Here is a 19,925-nt window from a genome sequence, read left to right as displayed (position 1 = left end):
CACCAAGGGCACCAGACACAACAGATGACCACAGCAGATCCACAGGTGAAATGTTGCTTACCTGGAGGGAACGCGTTTGGGCCTGGACTAATGGTTGGAGAAGAGATCAATGTGTGGATGTAGCACTTTGGGGGCTTGCAGGGGTAAGTGCCGTGAGGGTGTTAGGAGTGGAGGGCTGAGCGAGATTATGGAGGGAGTGATCCCTGCGGGAAGCGGCGAAATGGGTTGGGAGGTAGTGATATCTTTGTTGGTAGCATCGCTTTAAAAGTGGGATCAGCCTGTAGGCGCTCACCAGGTCTTCCACCACCTTAACAGTGATGGAGTTGCTCTTATCTACCAAGCCATGACGTTCCGCACCCAAAAATCATAGTTTGTAAATTCAGCCATTTCCAAAGAGATTGCAGAAACAAATTTATCTTTATCTCCCCATCACAGCCACACAACCGCTCTCCACTTCCCACAGGGATCACTTCCTCCATTATTCCGTTTCCATTCCGAACCTCACAATTCATCTCCCTCCCGGCGCTTATCCCAGCAAGAGGCCACAGCGCTAGCAGCTGCCCATCCACGTCCTACCTCAGCACCAGTCTTTGTCTCCAAACAGCCCTTCCAGGTGAGGCAACAATCTACCTACGAATCCCCTGGGGTAGTCTGTGTGTCCAGTGTTCCCGAGGCAGCCTTCTCTACATTGGCGAGACCCATCATTCATCGGGGACCTTTTCGTCGAGCAGCTCAGCTCCAGCGACCAAAAACAGACCTTCCCCCAGGCAAAACCTCCGATTCTGATTCCTATTCCTGTTCCGCAGCTTTCTCTCCTTCCACGATGAAACAATCCCCAGGATGGAACAGCAACCACTTCCAGTCTATGTTGTCTGGGTAGCCTCAATCCTGATGGCATGAATATCGATTCTCCTTCCCGCGGAAAGAATGATCACCCTTCCCCTTTTTATTCTGTTCCTCAATCTGGCCTTTTACCTCTTCTCACCTGCCTATCACTTCCGCATCGCTTCTCTCTAGCTTCCCTTTCTCCTACGGTCCATTCCCCAGTCCAGTCAGGTTCCTTCCTCTCCATCCCTTTAGTTTCCCCGTCCACCAGGCTTGACCTATCACCGTCCAGCTTCCCTTCTCCTCCTCCGTTACCTTTTTATTCTGGCGTCTCACCACTTCCTTTCCGGTCCTGGAGAAAGGTCTCGGCCCGGCACTTTGGCTGTTTATTCACTTCCATGGATGCCGCCCGACCTGTGGAGTTCCTCTGGCAGTTGGTTTGTGTCGCTTTTAGTACTTCTGTTGTGAGTGCGAGTCAAATGTGTTATTTCCATGTTTTTGAACCATTGATGCCTCACTGCCTTTCAATAATGAAGTTGAGTTAAAAACAGTGTGACCCATAATGTTCAGGTTATTAATGACACTGAAAACCTGTACTCAGATAAGGTGCTTTGACGGCCAGGAATTTTCCATCCTTTCAGCTACAAGCAGGTGGAGCGAGTTACTCTCAGAAACATCCAGCTGTCGCTGCTCTCACGACGTGATTTTTCACATGGTCATTAGCCTGATGATACATGAGTAGATTTTTCAGTCAACAAATTTATTTGTCGGTTTCATGGCTCCGATTTGTGACTAGCCCATTGACGGGTTGTATGTTATTAGTATGTTTATTAGGTTGTGGTGCGTTATAACATTGAAACTTTCAATGTGTTTGAACAGCAGCATTGTTTGTTATTCAGTGTCTTCTATACTTGCTTCGTTGTCCGGCACAACCCTCGTACGTTTCTGGGGCTAACATTTGGGATTATGTCTGTGGTTGTAGTCTACTCTATGTGGTGTATCCGAGAGGTTACCGAGTGTTTAAACCTCCTTAACGAACTGAACAAAGCTGTAGAGGCAACGGATGAGGTTGCGAAGGATCCTCAGGGAAGGGTGAGGGACATGAAGGGTTGTAACTACAGTTGTGTCCGTCCATCCAGGGCGAACTTCGAGCAACACCGATGATCAATGGGCAACATTTCGACTGCCTTCCTGAAAACAGAAGTGAAGGACGCTGGTTTCATAGACCATCAGTGTCGAATCCTTTTCAAAGTATAGAGAATGTAGCATCACCTTCAGCTGTTCACTGAGCTCAGTCTGACTGACGAGGTGAGGAGCTCAGATGTTGCAGCATGCAGCACAGTTCCTTGAAAAATGAAGGTATATGCAAACAACGTGGGACGTCCACTGCAGGAACCATCCTGTTCCAGACAGCCATCACCCCATACCATTCCCATACAGGATGAAATCTGCCGAGACGCCCAGCAGTAAAACCAAGGATTTTCTGAGGTTTTCGGGGTCGCTGTAATTTTGACTTCTACTTGGAGCCCGGAGTCTGCCGTGGGCTCTGCTGACCACTAAATGGTTCGTGATGGTGAAAGCATTGAGCAGGACAACAACAAGGAATGGGGTCACAGTTGAAAAGACAGAACGAAGGACACATATTCATGTCCAAAATAGAGACATAAGTAATTCTTAACTCTGCATGCAAAGGCATGTTAAAGGGAAGATATACATATATATATTGGACCATGAAGAACTTTAAGCAACTCAGTGAAGGCGCAAAGGTCAGAATCACATCCGCCGTTCTCCCGGTACAATACTTAGCGTTTAGATCCTGGAAGCAAATGGCCACAAATCGATCAAAGGTGAAGGCGACGGTGAACCAAACAGAACAATCTGTGGCGGCCTGCATTAAGAAGACGTGGGTTCTACACACGCGGACGTAAAACAGGAAGGGGAACTCATCCGGAAAAGCCTTCGGAATTTTCATCAATATAACCTCCAAGAAAACGACCGCTAGGTCAGCCGCTGACATGGCCAGCAGATAGCGGGTGACTGTTTTAGAGAGTCCGCACTTTCCCCGTGATAGTATGACAATCGTCAGCGCGTTCACTGTGAAAAGCAGAAGTACGGAAATTATATATCAAACTGAGAGCCTGTATGAGCCAATGTCTGTTTTATCGCCACAATATATCAGCCTCTATCATGATGTTTGGCAGCGCTTTCTTTGCACCTCCTTTTCCTTGTATAGAAAACCTATAACCAACCTCCCGCCGTATTTTCCCACTCCTTTTTGTCATTTCCATACTGGGAAAAAGACACAGGCGGTTGAGTCTGTCTATGCCTCTTACGATCGCGCATAAGTCGATCAACTCACCGCTCATCCTCCAAAGAGCTGAGCCCAGGCTCCAATCCAGAACTAATCCATTTCTGGTTCGCAGCAGCAACGTACCTAACCAGATCCACATCTCTTTTTATCCGCCACTGTGTCAACGAATAAATAATTTTAAGAATTAAACCTTTCTTTCAAATACCCATGCAGTGCCCATGAAAAGTATTCGCCTCCTTGAATGTTTTCGTTTTGTTGTGCAGCTTTGTATCACAGTAGATTTAATTTGGATTTTATTCTTAACATGATAAACCGAAAAATGTCAAAGTGACAACAAATGTCTAAAACGTGATCTAAGTTAATTACAGATATAGAACCTGAGCGTGACTGGGGTAGAGGAAAGAATGTGTGGGAAGGCGAGATTGGGGTGAAAGATGAAAGGGGAAGAGAGAGATAGAGATAGGTAGAGAGAGTGATAGAGGGGAAGAGGGAGACGGAGAGAAGGTAAACGGTAGAAAGCGAGTGTGGGGAGAGGGAGATTTGGGGTTAGAAAGAATGGAGATAGAAAGAACCATGGAGTGAGGTACAAGAGAGCAATGTGGAGAGAGATTGACTGGAGGGGACAGTGGATAATAGTGGCAGGAGAGGGACAGTATAGAGATAGAGGCAGGGTGATGAGAGAGATTTCGAATGACTGAAAAGATCGGAAGCTGGGGGAGACCGAGACGGATGGGGTAGGGAAAGAGACCGGACCTGGGCAGAGAGACGTGGGACAGAAAGACTGCGCGGACGTGGTAAATCTTGGATGAGGGTGTGTAGGGAAGAGTGAGTCAAAACCGTGAAAAATGTACCGTGAGGGTCCGGAGGGCTTTCTGTCACGCACAGCATTCTGGGACTGCAGTGGCACCATTGGAAAGTGCTGCCGAATCATCCAACCTGCCTCGGTGACTCCTTCCCCTGACCCGACTCCTGCCAAACAGCATCGGCGTTCTCCCTCCCTCATAACCTGCTTCGCCACCTCCCTGTCTCTCTCTAATCTCCAACCTCCCTCCTTGTGGACATTTTCGAATATAATGTTTCCAGTGCTGTATGTTGCTTCAGTTTTGTGAAATTGCAGACCTCTGCGTTTTCCACTTGAGAATAGCGTCTTCTCACCAATACTCCTTGGAACGATAACCCGGCTGCACAAGTCAGATGGGTATAAACGGATGACCCACAAATCAAGAAAACAACATTATGACATAATTCTACTGTTCTACGGTTTCGCACGCTTCCCTGCTAATGGATCTAAAGGCAAGCCTTTTACTTGTACAGAGTTCCACACTGCATGATATAAAAGATTCGCCAATTAAAGTCTGGTACCGGAATTCACTTTGAGATATCTCTGCCAAATTGCTGTAGTCCAGCAGGATCCCGACAAAACGGGATTGAAACGATGGAGTAACTATGTCTCAGAGGCACATTCGAGTTCGCCACCCGTTGGGTGTTCCGTTTTGTGCCTACAGAACCTGGCCCATCACCAGGCAGCAAGGATGGGATCGGCGGAACCAAGTAGGAGAGACAGCAGTATTGCGTGAAGTATTGTGTGAAATAAGGATCCTAGTCGCACCCAAGATGTTATTCGATAAGTAAGCAAAACCAATAGATAGAAATCAGACTGCAAGAAGTGAACAGAACGAAATTTCGTTCGTGCTTCTGCTTGCGACTGACTGTCTTTCCTTTGCAGAACCAGGTCAGTAGATTGAAGAAGGATGGGAAGTAGCAACAGTGACGTTGATCAGGAATGCGGGGAGAGTCTTCGCTGTGAAGGTAGAGAAGAAAACGAGAAGGAAGAACCCGAAAGTTGATCGAGTAACAAAATCCCTGGAAGTTCCATTGGTGCCGCTAATCTCCCTCCTGATAGGGTCTGGTTGAAAAGTGGATATGCTGCACTAGATATGTGATTCGTTTTACTAGTGGTTTGTGTGGTTGGACACAAGGACGGTGGTCCTATTGGAGTCTTTTTAGTTAAAGAAAGTCAAATAGTTTAAACAAGAAACTGGTAGTGGAGACGGAGATCCTACGTAGGATTATGATTTTATAATGCAGTAATGTGTTTTGATTTATGCACTTTGTTTGTTTGTGCGTCGTTGACCAGAGGATGTTCTTGAGTGTTTGTCTGTTGCGTGTGCTGCTGTACCCTACACTCTGGGTCGACGAATCGTTGTCTCGTTTGTCGGTGAGCATGTGTGTAGTTAAACGAGAGTAAACTTGACTTGAGTTCAATAAATTCTGGAGGTATAAGTGATATCAACCTCCAGAACAACAACAACAACAACAAAAATAGACTGACTGACCAAACGATGTCCAAACAAAAGAAAGGGGATGCGTCTCAATGTCTATATCCTCACCTAGACAGCCTGAGCTCAGGCCCGAATCAGGTCTGGACAAAGTTTTAATGTTAGCAGAAGCCATACAACAAAATCAAACATCCCAAACCCGCCTGATAACGCTCAGGCAAACGAAGCAGAGGGGCAGGAGGGTGAAAAATGGCAAGTCAAATAACTATCGAAGGAAAGATGAGGCCATTTCTAGGGTCGATTCCGAAACATGGAGGGGTCTCAAAACGGTACATGACTTTAATTTGCGTATTCGAACAGGAAACGGGGAGAAATAAAGAGAAGCGAATTCAGAAGTCGATTCTGTTGCATCATATCCAAATATATATATTGTAACGTTCTCCTTCGCGTGTCACGAACGCCGAATTTAACGTTGAGATAAACCAGTTAATAAGAACCAGATCGCAGTAAGATTAACCATTTACTGTTCACTCTTCACATTAACATATGGTGAAAACTGTTGATAAAACAATACAAGATTGATACTGTATTTGTTCCTTCCTTAATATCACATTTCAAGTGTAAATACTTGCAAAGGTGACTATAACTACATTACACTAAGGTGCAGTATACAGGGAGAGTTTACCTGCTCCATTGACTACTTTAAATACACTTCCATGCAAACTATCCGCGACTCTTTAACTAACGAAAGCATAAACATTATCGACCGTCGTTACTTCTAACAGGATCGGCATTAACATCTTAGTTCAACATATCGATTATCTATTAACTTACAGCGTTGCTCTCACTGTGATTTCTCATGCCTGCAAAACAACTTCTGCTCAGGTGAGCCTCGTGGTAAGCCCCCACCCTCGCGCTAATTTCAAACCGGTATTTTCCCACAAGTCGCGGCGAAACCGGATGTGACGTCATCGCATGCCGATATATTTTACATGCAATGAATATACTTTAAACACTTCTAATTCTAACTAGAAAATACTATTGAATGAATTACTAAGCGACAATATTATAGACTAAATAACTGTCGTAAAGACAGCACACTCCCCGCTTGACCTTCGTAAGGTCACAATGAGCAGAGTACAAAACTTAGTCTCTTAATCAGTCATTGGGTAGAAGTAGAATAACTTCTGTAACTGGCCTTTGGTAAATTTTCACATCGCCTTGGTCGGTAATCTTCAATTCGATCTTCCTGACATGTCCATCCCCGCTAGGGAATGTAGCAGTGATTCTGGCCGTTGGCCAGATTCCTGTGGGGTTCTGTCCACTTTTGTCTCTGTTGCAACAAAGGTAGATATGTTTGTCTCCAGTGAGGCCAGTACTGATTTGCCAGAGCCTGGACTTGTCTCCATTGCTTTGTGTACAAATCCTTGTCTGAGAAGTCTCCTGGTGGAGGAGGTGCTCCTGCCTTCTGCGTAAGGAGCGTTGATGGCGAAAGTATAAAGGGGTTTTCTGGGTCAGAGGACAGAGGTAGGAATGATTGTGCGTTTATAATGGCTGTGACCTCTGCCATTAGGGTGCACAGTACCTCGTGGGTCAATCGGGTGCGTTGCTGCATCTCAGGTTTCCTTTTCCGGGTTTTCCGTAAGGACGTGAACCGTTTGACTGCCTGCTCTTTGTTATCTGGTGAGCGCTGGCGTGGTTCTCTGAAAGGCAATGGGGCAACCCCATTATTTGCTTCATCTCTGAAGACCTTGTTGTCTTTGGGTTTTAAAGAAATGGTATCTTGAGCTGATTCTGCAAGTTTGTTTCCGTGCTCGGTTTGAATGAAAACTAACTGACCTAGCGTCTCGTCGGTTACTTTACGCTTGGTAATGTCTTGTTGTGCTTCTTTAGGGTACACCTCAGTGAGGCAGATCTCGGAACAAGAACGGCTTGACTGAGTTTGACCGCAAACTTCTGTACGGTTCGAGCTGACAATTGTTGTCCTGGAGTGAACCTCTCCCTCCCCGCCGTCCTGTTGGGGTGAAGGAGCGTTGTCGGTTCTTTCATTCTTGACTTCATCACGGAGCAGTGAGGATAAATTTCCTTCCTCGTATGGATGTGATGCGATCGTGACTCTCTGAGGTTCCTCGTAGCTGGGGAAGTTATCGAATACGTATGGAGAGGGGAGACGAGCCTGCCTGTCTATTTGAGATTGTACATAGTCGCTTGTGCGTTCCAGTCTGGTCCTTTCTAAAGTAGATCATACTTCGGTCAGATCACGCGACCCTTCAGCTTCTTCTATGTACTTTGCTTCCGCCATGGCAGCTTCTTCTTCACTTTCTAGCTGCAGCACTTGCAACTCTGTCGATATTTTTGCCATTTCCAACTGGGTTTCGGCTTCTCTGGCGGCCTCTTCTCTTTGTCTGGCGGCCCTTTCTTTCTGGATTTCGGCTTCTCTGGCAGCCTCTTCTCTTTGTCTGGCGGCCCTTTCTTTCTGGATTTCGGTTTCTCTGGCAGCCTCTTCTCTTTGTCTGGCGGCCCTTTCTTTCTGGATTTCGGCTTCTCTGGCAGCCTCTTCTCTTTGTCTGGCGGCCCTTTTTTTCTGGATTTCGGCTTCTCTGGTGGCCAGTTTCATTTTCAAAACTGCTTCTTGTCTGGCGTAACGCAATCGCACCTTGGCGGCTTCTGCCTTTCTGGCGGCCCTTTCGGCTTCTTTGGCAGCCCTTTCGGCTTCTCTGGCAGCCTTTTCGGCTTCTTTCTGGATTTCGGCTTCTCTGGCAGCCTTTTCTTTCTGGATTTCGGCTTCTCTGATGGCCAGTTCTTTCTGGATTTCGGCTTCTCTGATGGCCAGTTTCATTTTCAAAACTGCTTTTTGTCTGGCGTAACGCAGTCGCACCTTGGCGGCTTCTGCCTTGGCTCTTGCCTGGGTGGACTTACTTGATGTCGGTTTACTGCCCTTGTCGCTGGGCGCCATCGACTTGATCCCGGATCGAGCTGACATTGCAGCACTTGGAACACCTGATAACGCCTGGGTGGGCTTACTTGATGTCGGTTTACTGCCCTTGTCGCTGGGCGGCGTCGACTTGATGCTGGATTGAGCTGACATTGCAGCACTTGAAACACCTGATAATGCCGCTTTTTCACTGTGACGTTCTCCTTCGCGTGTCACGAACGCCGAATTTAACGTCGAGATAAACCAGTTAATAAGAACCAGATCGCAGTAAGATTAACCATTTACTGTTCACTCTTCACATTAACATATGGTGAAAACTGTTGATAAAACAATACAAGATTGATACAGTATTTGTTCCTTCCTTAATATCACATTTCAAGTGTAAATACTTGCAAAGGTGACTATAACTACATTACACTAAGGTGCAGTATACAGGGAGAGTTTACCTGCTCCATTGACTACTTTAAATACACTTCCATGCAAACTATCCCCGACTCTTTAACTAACGAAAGCATAAACATTATCTACCGTCGTTACTTCTAACAGGATCGGCATTAACATCTTAGTTCAACATATCGATTATCTATTAACTTACAGCGTTGCTCTCACTGTGATTTCTCATGCCTGCAAAACAACTTCTGCTCAGGTGAGCCTCGTGGTAAGCCCCCACCCTCGCGCAAATTTCAAACCGGTATTTTCCCACAAGTCGCGGCGAAACCGGATGTGACGTCATCGCATGCCGATATATTTTACATGCAATGAATATACTTTAAACACTTCTAATTCTAACTGGAAAATACTATTGAATTAATTACTAAGCGAAAATATTATAGACTAAATAACTGTCGTAAAGACAGCACATATATATTGGCATCACCACGATAATTGGGCTATAGACCCCGTGTGAAGTTCGGGCTATTGGACAAATTTTTGAAATTTGTAAGCCCTTGACTGGAAATGTCCGGATGTTCTGAAATGCCGTCCGTGGAACCCACTTCGCCTGCAGGACAAAGCGCGGTTCAATTTTGCAGAGGAATAGAGGTGAAAACGATAATAATGGATGTAACGCTACCATGGGCACGTGGTTAAAGGGACAAGCTCGGCTGCCGTCGTGGGCTAGTCTTTCAGCATATTGATTTTGGAGAGGGATCCAGGTGCAGTCAAACAACAGGAGACAACATAACTGACGTTATTTCCCGTTTCCCTGACGTATGATGGAATAGACTTACAGAGCAACTCTGCGCTGCCATACACGGAATTGAAAATACACCTGGAGTAAGATGTTAACCAACGACAGCTTATCCTGACATGCAAACATCTGATGTATTTACATTGCACCTTAAGTATAATCCTTAAGTTTCACTAGAAACATTATTTATAACAAAGCGTCGAGTTAGTAGTAACTGGCGCGAGGTGCATAAATCTATTGTGCGTTCGAAAAGATATCGGTCGTGTCAACTCTTACTTCTGTCAGCCCCGGGCGAGGAGAATCACCAGTGTTGTGTACCGCTAATCGGTTGCAGGACAGACAGCAGTGAGACGGAACTGGAAATGCAACAGAGTGAGTAATGTTCCGTCAGAAAGTAGTGCAACATCATTAAAAGCAATTTTAATTCGGATTTCCAGTATCATTCTTTTATTTTTCAAACATCGGCAAACCTTCCAGATAGAACTCAGTTCGTTCGGGAGAGAAACAAAACAAATAACTTTTTGCAGTTGCTCTGGAAGTTCATTAAATTTCAGCGTGCACTTATCATCAATAGAAATATATATTCCCGAATGAGACTTATTTTTTTCTGTAGGGAACCGGACGTGTGGTCAGAGAGAAACAGAGTATAGATGGCGAAGGAAAGAAACAGATTGTCACGAGGCCTTGGGATATGAACAGAGATAAAGGCGTGGGAGATATGCAGGGACAACGAGGGAGCAGGTCGGAGATGGAGATAGAGTAAAAAAAAAGAAAAATATACACGCTCTGTTTCAGCCCGATCATCTTCCCTCACGATGAAACTCACTAGTCTGCAATGAGATTAAATTTTGATGAGAAGTGGACGTGGGGGAAGGAGTAAACGAGGACAACGTGAAAGATATTGAGAGTAAAACACCGTGAGCATCACTAAAAAGAATGAATCAGAAACAACGGAGAGAATGTAGAAATGGAGAGGATTTTTCCTAACTGGACCAACCCGGATTAAATCGCTGTCAGATGTAATGGACATTATTACAATAAAACGGGCGTGACCTGACTATAGACCCTTCAACGGGGTGAATTACTGCTGAGGTGACCATTACATATTACACGTTCGATGAACGACACATTTCACCTGTACTGGGTAAGCAGCGAGTGAAATATATCATCACCAAATGCATGCGTATTTCCGAGCGCTCAGTTGTTACCCGTGGTTCTGCATACCGTATCGGCAAGTGGATAAATTACGAAGGAAACATGGTGTTTGACAAAACACCTGCAGAAATCAGCAAGCCGATCTACGATTTAAGGAATTTGGTTAACAGTTTCAGTGGGTGTTTCACCGCGTTCTGCAGCTCCTCTCTGAACTTGCTCTGAGTAAATACATGTGTTGGTGAGGAGCTGAGGATCTGCAGCATCGTCGCCGTGGATACTGCGATATAAGTCGAATCCGCGTCCCTGTAACGAGGGATATTTGCAATCAGTACGTAGATATCAAAAAACCACCAGTGTTAACCACAGAAATATAAAACTACCGGTTATACTGAATAGTAAAACGACGGATTTCATTCGGTTCTCCATTTCCGGGTCCTGTCATCCTTTCTATCGCTGCCGGGGAGCACCATCCGGATTTTATTGGCGGAAAAAATCCGTCTAACTGTCAGAGCATTGAACAATAAAATCAGAATAAACGGGAGACAAGGAATGAAAATACGGTGAATCAACTGAGTGCGACACACGAAGGCGACCCACGAAGCTCGCTCTGGTCAAACAGCCATAGGAAACTCCGTTAACTAGCATCAACGGATCTAATGTAAAGTAGAAAGGGATACATTCTAAACAGCCCAGAACACTCACCGTGCCTATGACTATAACAACCGTTCATTCGATGCAATATTTTCTTTTCAACTTTTCACAACAAATGACCACAAAACTGTCATTGGTGAAGGCGACTGTCAGCCAGACAGAGATTCAGGTGCTTGCTCAAAGGAAGCAAGGGACGAACTTGTAAACGGGAGTTCAATGGAGGAAGGAAGACCAGAAGTATTTCATAACCTTCCACTTCAGCAGATGGTCAGAGATAACGACCAGGAGATCGGCCGCTGCCATTCCCAGCAGGTTCCGTCTGAGACATTTGGAGAGACCGCGCTTACCTCGGGAGAAGATAGCAATCGCCAACTGGTTAACTGCAAAATAGAAGAAAAGAAACAGAGAAATTACTGACTAGTCAGGGTAACGGAGCAGCCGTGTGATAGAATTAGATTAGATTTTGTGGGGGTTTTTTTCTGGCTCACAGCGTAGAATCCCCAGTACATAAGAAGCCATGTATTATCGGCGTGGAAGAGAACTTGCGCGAATTTTGTAATAGTGTTAAATCAAAATGAATTCTTAAGCCGACGAGAGGAGAGCTGCTTAAATTCTTCCTCGGGCGCAGGAAAGGATGAGCATTCAATACAGCATCACTGGCACTGAACAGCACAGGAATGAAATTAAATCCACACCTGCAGTTCCCTCTACTCACATTTCGGAAATAAATGAGCTATTCGCTCTGTTCCATAACCAAGCCGCGCAATTCACAGACGATTTATACGGACGTAACAGAAGGACGGCTGGTTCTCACAGATGTAGTATAGCCCGTGTCCTCCTGTGCAGACATTTCGATTCACAATTATTCCATGATATCCAATCAGGAGAGAGGAATTCAGTCAAAGGCAGCATCTCGGCTCCATTAGACCCGCTTCCAAAGCAATGGGAGTAATATTGTCAGCGCGTTCCGCCCACGGCAGAAATACGGGGACACGGCAGGTGACTGTGGAAGCACGTAGCTAGAGAAACACTTCCGAATATCAGAATTAACTCTCAGTTTCTGCTACTTGCAGATGTGATAGCGACTTACCGGGAACTCCAACGGCTGAAATAACAGGGTAGTAAATGTCTTCTATCCGCCACATTACTGTATATCCCACTTGAGTGACGCAGTGAACGCTATTGTCCTGAATTCCACAGCTCGGCAAGACACTCTGGGCTGAATACAGCAACAAGCTATGATTTATACAGGGGATCAATCTGCAGTAACGGAAGACCCACCTTTGATTCTGCTATTGAACCAACAAATTACATCACCGGTGTCTCGGGTCCAAATGCTGTCGGCATGTAACACAAACACATTAATACTATTGGCATTAGCTCACTTAGATCCTTCTGCGTAATTTTACCAAAATGTGCAACGAGACCAGTAAGTGAGCAGTCAGCGGCTCTGTTTACAACTTTTCCACAGCTGTATTGTCAGCGGTCACGACTGTTCCCATTTTCCAACCTGAAACTTTCACTGTGGCTCTCTTCCCACAAGCATTCCGGAATCGATGTTTCCAGCATTTTCGGCACTTTTCACAGTCACGCCTGCTGTTTCCTCTGCAAGTAGAACCGGTTTCCCCTCAGTGTGGACGTGATCCAGGGACACATGAGAACCTTCCCAGTTTCCTTCTGCAGACTTTCAATTAACGTCATTGATTTTTTAATATATATTCAGCAGATCCACTTTGGTCGGTCAGACACCAAAACCACCCCAACACGTCCCACTATGTGCCACCAGATATGAAATGTACTCGCTGTACCGACAAGCTGTGTAGTTCTTCATCAGCCCTGGATCACATCAGTGTTTACCTCATTTTGATCAGCTTCCCACTATAATGTTTATTTCCAATAACATGAAGCTCAGAGCTGTGCACGGTTCCCTCCTTCTCTTAAACCATCTTCCCACATCTTGTGGTGTGTGTGTGTGTGTGTGTGTGTGTGTGTGTGTGTGTGTGTGTGTGTGTGTGTGTGTGTGTGTGTGTGTGTGTGTGTTTGTGTGTGTGTGTGTGTGTATGTGTGTGTGTGTGTGTGTGTGTGTCTGTGTGTGTGTGTGTGCGAGCATAAATGCCCCTATTACATTTCTTCAAATGTATATAATAGAATTTCCTGCCCGTGCTGCGGACTTTTAAACCTTAGTGACGGACAAAGCCGCTGTTGAATCCACCTGAGGAACAGTTAGATTTTGAAATATTGTGGAGTTCAATTAGCTGTAGGAATACAATTGGCTGTTCAGGCTGCCACTCGCTGTTCTGTGAGTTATGAGCGCAACCACCAACACGTTTGTCTCTGGGAAATGCTAGCATAATTTAACAGAATATATTCTCCCATGTACAGAATCCGCTCCGTATACCGACGTTTTCAACTCCTGCTTTGTCCTTAAGATATCCGTGTAGTTAGCATTCCCCTCGCAGTGTCATGGTAGAAAGAAATGCAGGACCGCCAAATAAGGCCAGCTCTCTCTCTGTCCCCTCTCCCTTTCTTTGTGGAGTGTAAGGAGGGGTTGAGTTTCCCAGCAAGGGGGCTGGGTGGAGATGAGATCCTGGGCACCCAGGGTGAGGGGGACAGCAGAAACCTCAAATCAAACTCGTCCGAAACGAAGACAGGATGTTACAGTGGTTTATTGATTTCATCGACAAATGTAAATTAAACGATTTGTGAGCTGCTGACGTTCGGGAATAAATGAGTTGCTCCCGACTCACTCACAGTCACACACAATTAACTGACCGGCGACAACCAGGGGCAGTTTGAATAATCAGTCCCGTTTCTCACTGTCACTCTGCATCACGGAACTGATGATTATCAAATCACACTTCAGGGCCGTGTCCCAGATCACCGCAGATCCAGGGTCATTTCTGAACCCTTGCGAATTGCTTCTGGAGTGCGGAAAGATAAGGGCGGGAGTTAAGGGGGGGGGGGTGGTATCGGCCAAATTGTCTCCATCTTGTGGACGGGTATATTCACACATTCAGACGTTTACAGGTACACTCTCAGTCCGGGTCTAGACTCCTGTAGAGACTCCAGTTCATTCTCCCCAGTCCCACTGAAATTATTCACCGCCAGCCTGAAACGGATGGAAAAATAAAGATGAAAAAAAAAACAGATTATATAACCCTGTCGTAACAGGGTACTGGGGTTAATGTTTCCACAATAATCACAGGCAAACATCACCAGAAAACCCGCGGATCTGCTGAAATTTTATCACATTGAACATTAACACAGACACTCACATGATCTGCTCCAGACTCGGGTGGGTCAGTATGAGCCGGCGGAGAGCGGGGACAGACTGGTCTGTGAGCGGGTTCCATCCCAGGTCCAGCTCTATCAGTGATCGGTTTGTACTGAGAGCGGAGGCGAGATCCTCAGCACCAGAATCTGTAAGTTCGACATGGTTCAGACTGGAAATTAGAGTGAGAGTGATGGTGAAGGACACAGAGAGACAGGGGACGGTACAAGTTCCCAGAATTTATCAGTAACACAATTACTGATCACATTAATGTTCAGTGTCAGACACCCACAATCTCCCATAGTCTGGTACTCACTTCAGTGTCTGTATTTTACACTCCGGGTTCCCAAGAGCCGCAGACACCAGTTTCACTCCTGAATCTCCCAGGACATTCCGCCCAAGACTAAACAGAAACAGACAAATTAATGAATGGGTCTGAAGGAATTTCTCTCACTCGGTTATTTCAGGAAACATTAAACCCTTCAGTAAATCACTGATCAGTGTTCCCATCACTGTGAATGTCCCTCACTGACCAGTTACAGGGGATTCACTGATGTCAGTAATTTAGTCTGTCGGTGTGACCCTGTAAGCTCCTCATATTCTGTCTCATTGCACGATGGTTAGGAAAGTGTTCCTGACCTGTGAGTGGATCGGAAGGGACAGGGTTGAAGGGGAGAAAGTCCCACAGTGAGGAAGATTTGTGAATAGAGAAATGTCGGTGGGAAATGACACCATCTGAGGAAAAGGATGGAAAGACGGGACATGAAGGAGGAAGGGGGATGTGAAAGAGAGATCCCACAGGACGAAGTGGGATGGAGAAGAGAGATTCCACAGCAGGAACGGAGTTGGGGAAGAGACATCTCACAGGAGGAAGGGGGATCGCATTTGTCACAATTCTTCACAATCATATTCACTATAGTTTTACCCAAATCCCTTTACATTGAAACAACACAATGGAACAATTTCACAGTTCAGAGTGAGAGAAAAATTAAGTTACCTCAATACCTGGAACTTGTGCAGCCAGGGTCCCAGCTGCTGGATTCCTTCACACAAAATGTGGCAGTACGACAGGTCGAGACGTTTTATTGTATCACAGAGTCTGACAACATGAGACAGGACCGCGCAGTCAACTGGGATCAGTGTCATTCCACTGAATGAAAGTTCTTCCACAGATCCCAGTGCGGTCTGAGCCAGTTCACGATTCTGAGACTCAAACAGGTAGTGAAATGTGTTCAGGAGCCTCCTTTTACCAGCTTCACTCGATGTGTTCCCACTCTGGCGTTTAACCTCCTCCTTCACCCAGTCCATCACCCGGCAGGTTGTTTCATGAGGAAATGGACCCAGAAACTCCTCCAGACCCCGAGCTGTCATTGGGGAGGAGAGACCAGCAACAAAACGGAGAAATACCTCGAATCGCCCATCTGTCGTGTTGTGGGCTTCAGTGAGGAATTTCAGGATATCCTCGGGATGTATAGTCAGGAATTGTGCGACTGCAGCTGCAAACTCTTGGATGGTGAGGTGTGGGAATGTGTACACCACGGTCTGGGCAGAATCCTCTCTCCCCAAAAGCTCCATCAGGAACCCAGACAGGTTCTGGGAAGGCTGCAGATTGTAGTTGTTCAAATCTCCATCTGTAAACACAGTTCTCTTATCGGACACTCCTCTGAAGGCCATCTGACCAACCCTGAGTAACACATCACGGGGGTTCTCAATCTCACGGCTGTGGTTTTTCAGGATGCTGTAAATATAGTAGGAATACAGTTGGGTGATGGTCTTGGGAATTTGCTGTGGGTCCCTGTCACTTTGTGTGAAGAAAGGGCCGAGTGCAAGTGCGAGGATCCAGCAGTAGGAGGGGTTGTAGCTCATGGTATACAGGATCTCGTTCTCCTTCACGTGTTTGAAAACAGCTGCCGCCACCGTCTGATCATCAAAATGCTTCATGAAATATTCCTTCCATTGCTCACCAGCAAATCCCAGGATTTCTGCCCAGACCCTGATATCTGCCTTTTCCAATAACTGTAACGCAGTGGGGCGTGTGGTCACCAGCACCGAACACCCTGGGAGCAGCTTGCCCTGGATTAAACTGTACACAATGTCAGACACTTCACACCAGCACTCGGGATCTGGACACTGGTGTTTAGGTTCTGTATCTCTCCATTTGTCTGCAAAATAGATTCTGTGTTTGAATTCATCCAAACCATCGAATATGAACAACAATCCCTGTGGGTTCTTCCAGACATCTCTCAGGAAATTCCCAAAGTAAGGATACTGATCCAGAATCAGTTCCCTCAGGTTTGTTCTGCAGTTAATGGAGTTTAGGTCCCGGAATTTGAAACTAAAGACAAACTGGAATTGTTGGAATATTTTCCCCGTGGCCCAGTCATAAACAATCTTTTGTACCATTGTTGTTTTCCCAATCCCCGCGACTCCGGCCACTGCTGCTGATCTCCCAGATTCGGATTTACTTCGGGAAAAGCTGCTCTGGAATAACTGATCAGTCTGGATTTTTTCCATCTCTCCGTGGAGATGTTTCTCTCTCCAAAGCTCGTGGTCTCTGCGTCTTGCCAGCAGCTCATGTTCAACCAGTCTCCGATCTCGAACAGCAGAAATGACGATGAGCTCAGCGTATCGATCAACCAGGTGGAAAACCTTCACCTTCTCCCTCGTCAGAATCGTGTTGACTCTCAGTGTTTCAGTTTGTGCCCGCAGAGTCTCCATGTGTTTCTGTTGAACATCTTCAATGGGAACAGACAGTGTTCAAACTGTTAGATGTCTCAACTCAGAACTCATTATTTAAGCACACAAGAGTGAGCCCAAAGCTATTGCATTAGTTGAATTAATCAATGAATGTCCGTACAGTAAAGTAAATTTGCATAACAGTCCCCTGACTGAACAGAGAGGCCTGGTCTGGATAAACACATGGTCATCATATTTCCATATTAACTGTGCTGTGAAGATGAGAATTTCCCTGGTAGTTTACTGACCCCCGACTGTCCCGTACTGGACACCCTCTCACTACAGCCACAGATATCACTGTTCATGTGGAAGAAACTTTTAATCCCCATTGTTGATGAGGTGTGTGTGGAGATAGAGAAAAGGGACGTTGGCATTCTGTCAAAGGAACAGGTCGGGGAATCACAGCTCCCCCCTCCCCTCTCAACATCACTGATTCAAAATGCAAAGAAGTATATTCGCTGATCAGCATCTGCTCTGTGGCTGGGTGGCTGGGGGAGAAAATGTCAATGTCTTGTTCAGGAGATTGAGACAGTCAGCATTTTGACACAAACCACAGACAATCCACCCACCCCCCACTTCCATCATCACAGATGCTGCTCAGCTCACTGGGTTCGTCCAGAAAATGGTTCGAGACGGCAGATCTGCAGTACCGGGTCTCTTAAAGAGTCTGTGTTGTAAATGCTCAACAGATCCAAGATTGAATATACACGAGTGTAAAGGAGAAGGAAATAATTGTTATTCTGGCTCTGATGAAGCTCAAACTCAGATAGTGTATGCAATGGAAAACTCAGTATTTTTTTTCAATCGTTCTGGTGGTGGGGTGCGGTTGTTAGTTGTGGATGTGTTGATCTGTCTTACTGCTTGAGGAAAGTAACTGATTTTGAGTCTGGTGGTCCTGCTGTGGATGCTATGTAGCTTCCTCCCTCATGGGGCGGGGCAAACAGCCCATAGGCAGGATAGGTGGGATCCTTCCTAACGCTGCTGGCCCTTTTCCAGAGCCGTTCTGTATATACGTCCCTGATGAGAGGTGGGATGGGGGTGCCGGTGATACGTTTGGACAGTTTTGACTACCCGTTGTCCAGTTAGCCACAGTTATGCAGCATGTTGGCCTGCCCTCTGCATCACAGCTGTCGAAGGACGCGAATGTAGATGTGAGTACAGGTCAACCAACGTCTGTGGAAACGGGAGAGACCACTGGTCTATGGCTTTAAATACACGTTTGAAAACCATGTTGTTTACAGGTCGGGAGTTAAAGAGAGCAGAGACCGAGGAATTTTGGTAGCAGCCAGCATGAAGTCTCATTACACTGTGATGTTTAAGCATTCTCCTCATTTAGATAATAGTCCACCCTATTGTTTCTCTTGCCAAAATGCATTACCATTCATTCCCCAACATTGTAATCCATTTGCGACACTCTTCCAATTCGTCGAAGTTTTGCTGCAATTGCATTGCTTCCTCAGCACTATCTGCCCCTTCGCCAATTTTTGTATCATCAACAAATGCGGTCAGTAAAGGAGCCCAGCAGAAGCAACTGATTGGGCAACCAAGGTCAAGTGACCAAGCGGTTTTGAAAGACTGATACCAATAAATAGAGGGGTAGCTCAAGTGGAGCGGCCAGTGCAAAGCTGCCAGTAGAGGTCTGGAGCTTTGGGGCTTTGACTCATGGAGCGGCCTTGTCGAGGGTAGAGCCTTGTGAGGGAACTGCGAGTCTTTGGCTTGAGAGATTTTGGCAGTTTGACTGTGCAATCAAGTCAATTACGATTTGAATATCTTAACAGAAAGCAGTTAATTAGATAATTCAAGATTTGAATAGCTCAGAATCAGCAGAAAGCAGCTGATTGAGCAATCGAGCTCAGGTGACCAAGCAGTTTGAAAAACTCAGACAAATAAATAGAGGGGTAGCTCAAGTGGAGCGGCCAGTAAAGGAGTTGAGCTTTGCGGCTTTGACTCGGGGAGCAGCCTTGTTGAGGAAAGGTCCTTGTGAGGAAAGAGCGAGTCTTTGGCGAGGAAGCTGAGGGAGGAGACTACGCCACAGTTGGTGAGGGTGAGAGGTGGTGAAGAGATGACAGGTAAATTGGTTCAGTGTGATGCTTGGCTGATGTGGGTGGTCAGGGACACTGATGGTGTTTCCGGCTGCTACAACTGTGAAAAGCGTGTCCAGGTTCAGATCCTGAAAGACCGTATTAGGGCACTGGAGAGGCAACTGGATGACCTCAGGTTCATCCAGGAAAAACGTGAGTTTTCTGGACAGGACCTACAGTGAAATCGTTACATCCGAAGATAACAGAGGAGACAACGGGGGCGACGATGAGGAAGAGATGGAAGCTTGAAGTACAGGAGACCCCGGGGGATGTGCCTCTTGAAATCATGTTCACCCTCTTGGAAGCTTGGGACAGAAGACACTGCCAGTCTGAGAGGTGGACGGGTCTGCGAGTCAAAAATTGGCACTGAAGCAAAGCCAAAGAGACAGACGACTGGCAGAGCTGTGGGTTTTAGATTCTTAGACCACTGGGATCAGTTTCGGGGTAAGGATGAATTGTACAAAAGGGACGGGTTGCACCTTAGCAGTCAGG

The 19,925-nt window shown here is 46.1% G+C and overlaps 1 protein-coding gene across 1 annotated transcript; it reads right to left on the bottom strand.

The window, feature by feature from the left end:
• Positions 1–13,900: 13,900 nt before the first annotated feature.
• On the bottom strand, positions 13,901–16,927 carry LOC132388404 (NACHT, LRR and PYD domains-containing protein 3-like). Its single transcript, XM_059960754.1, has 4 exons — positions 15,614–16,927; positions 14,933–15,019; positions 14,621–14,788; positions 13,901–14,454 (listed from the first exon to the last, which is right to left on the bottom strand). The coding sequence occupies exons 1-4, from the start codon at positions 16,555–16,557 to the stop codon at positions 14,367–14,369; spliced, it is 1,287 nt and encodes a 428-aa protein (XP_059816737.1). The 5' UTR covers positions 16,558–16,927; the 3' UTR covers positions 13,901–14,366.
• Between the last annotated feature and the right edge of the window lie 2,998 nt (positions 16,928–19,925).

The sequence above is a fragment of the Hypanus sabinus genome, unplaced genomic scaffold (genome assembly GCF_030144855.1).
Source record: "Hypanus sabinus isolate sHypSab1 unplaced genomic scaffold, sHypSab1.hap1 scaffold_317, whole genome shotgun sequence".
In the NCBI taxonomy this organism is placed as follows: domain Eukaryota; kingdom Metazoa; phylum Chordata; class Chondrichthyes; order Myliobatiformes; family Dasyatidae; genus Hypanus; species Hypanus sabinus.
Note: the sequence above shows the minus strand (reverse complement) of the source record. Positions and strands in the feature narration are given on the sequence as shown.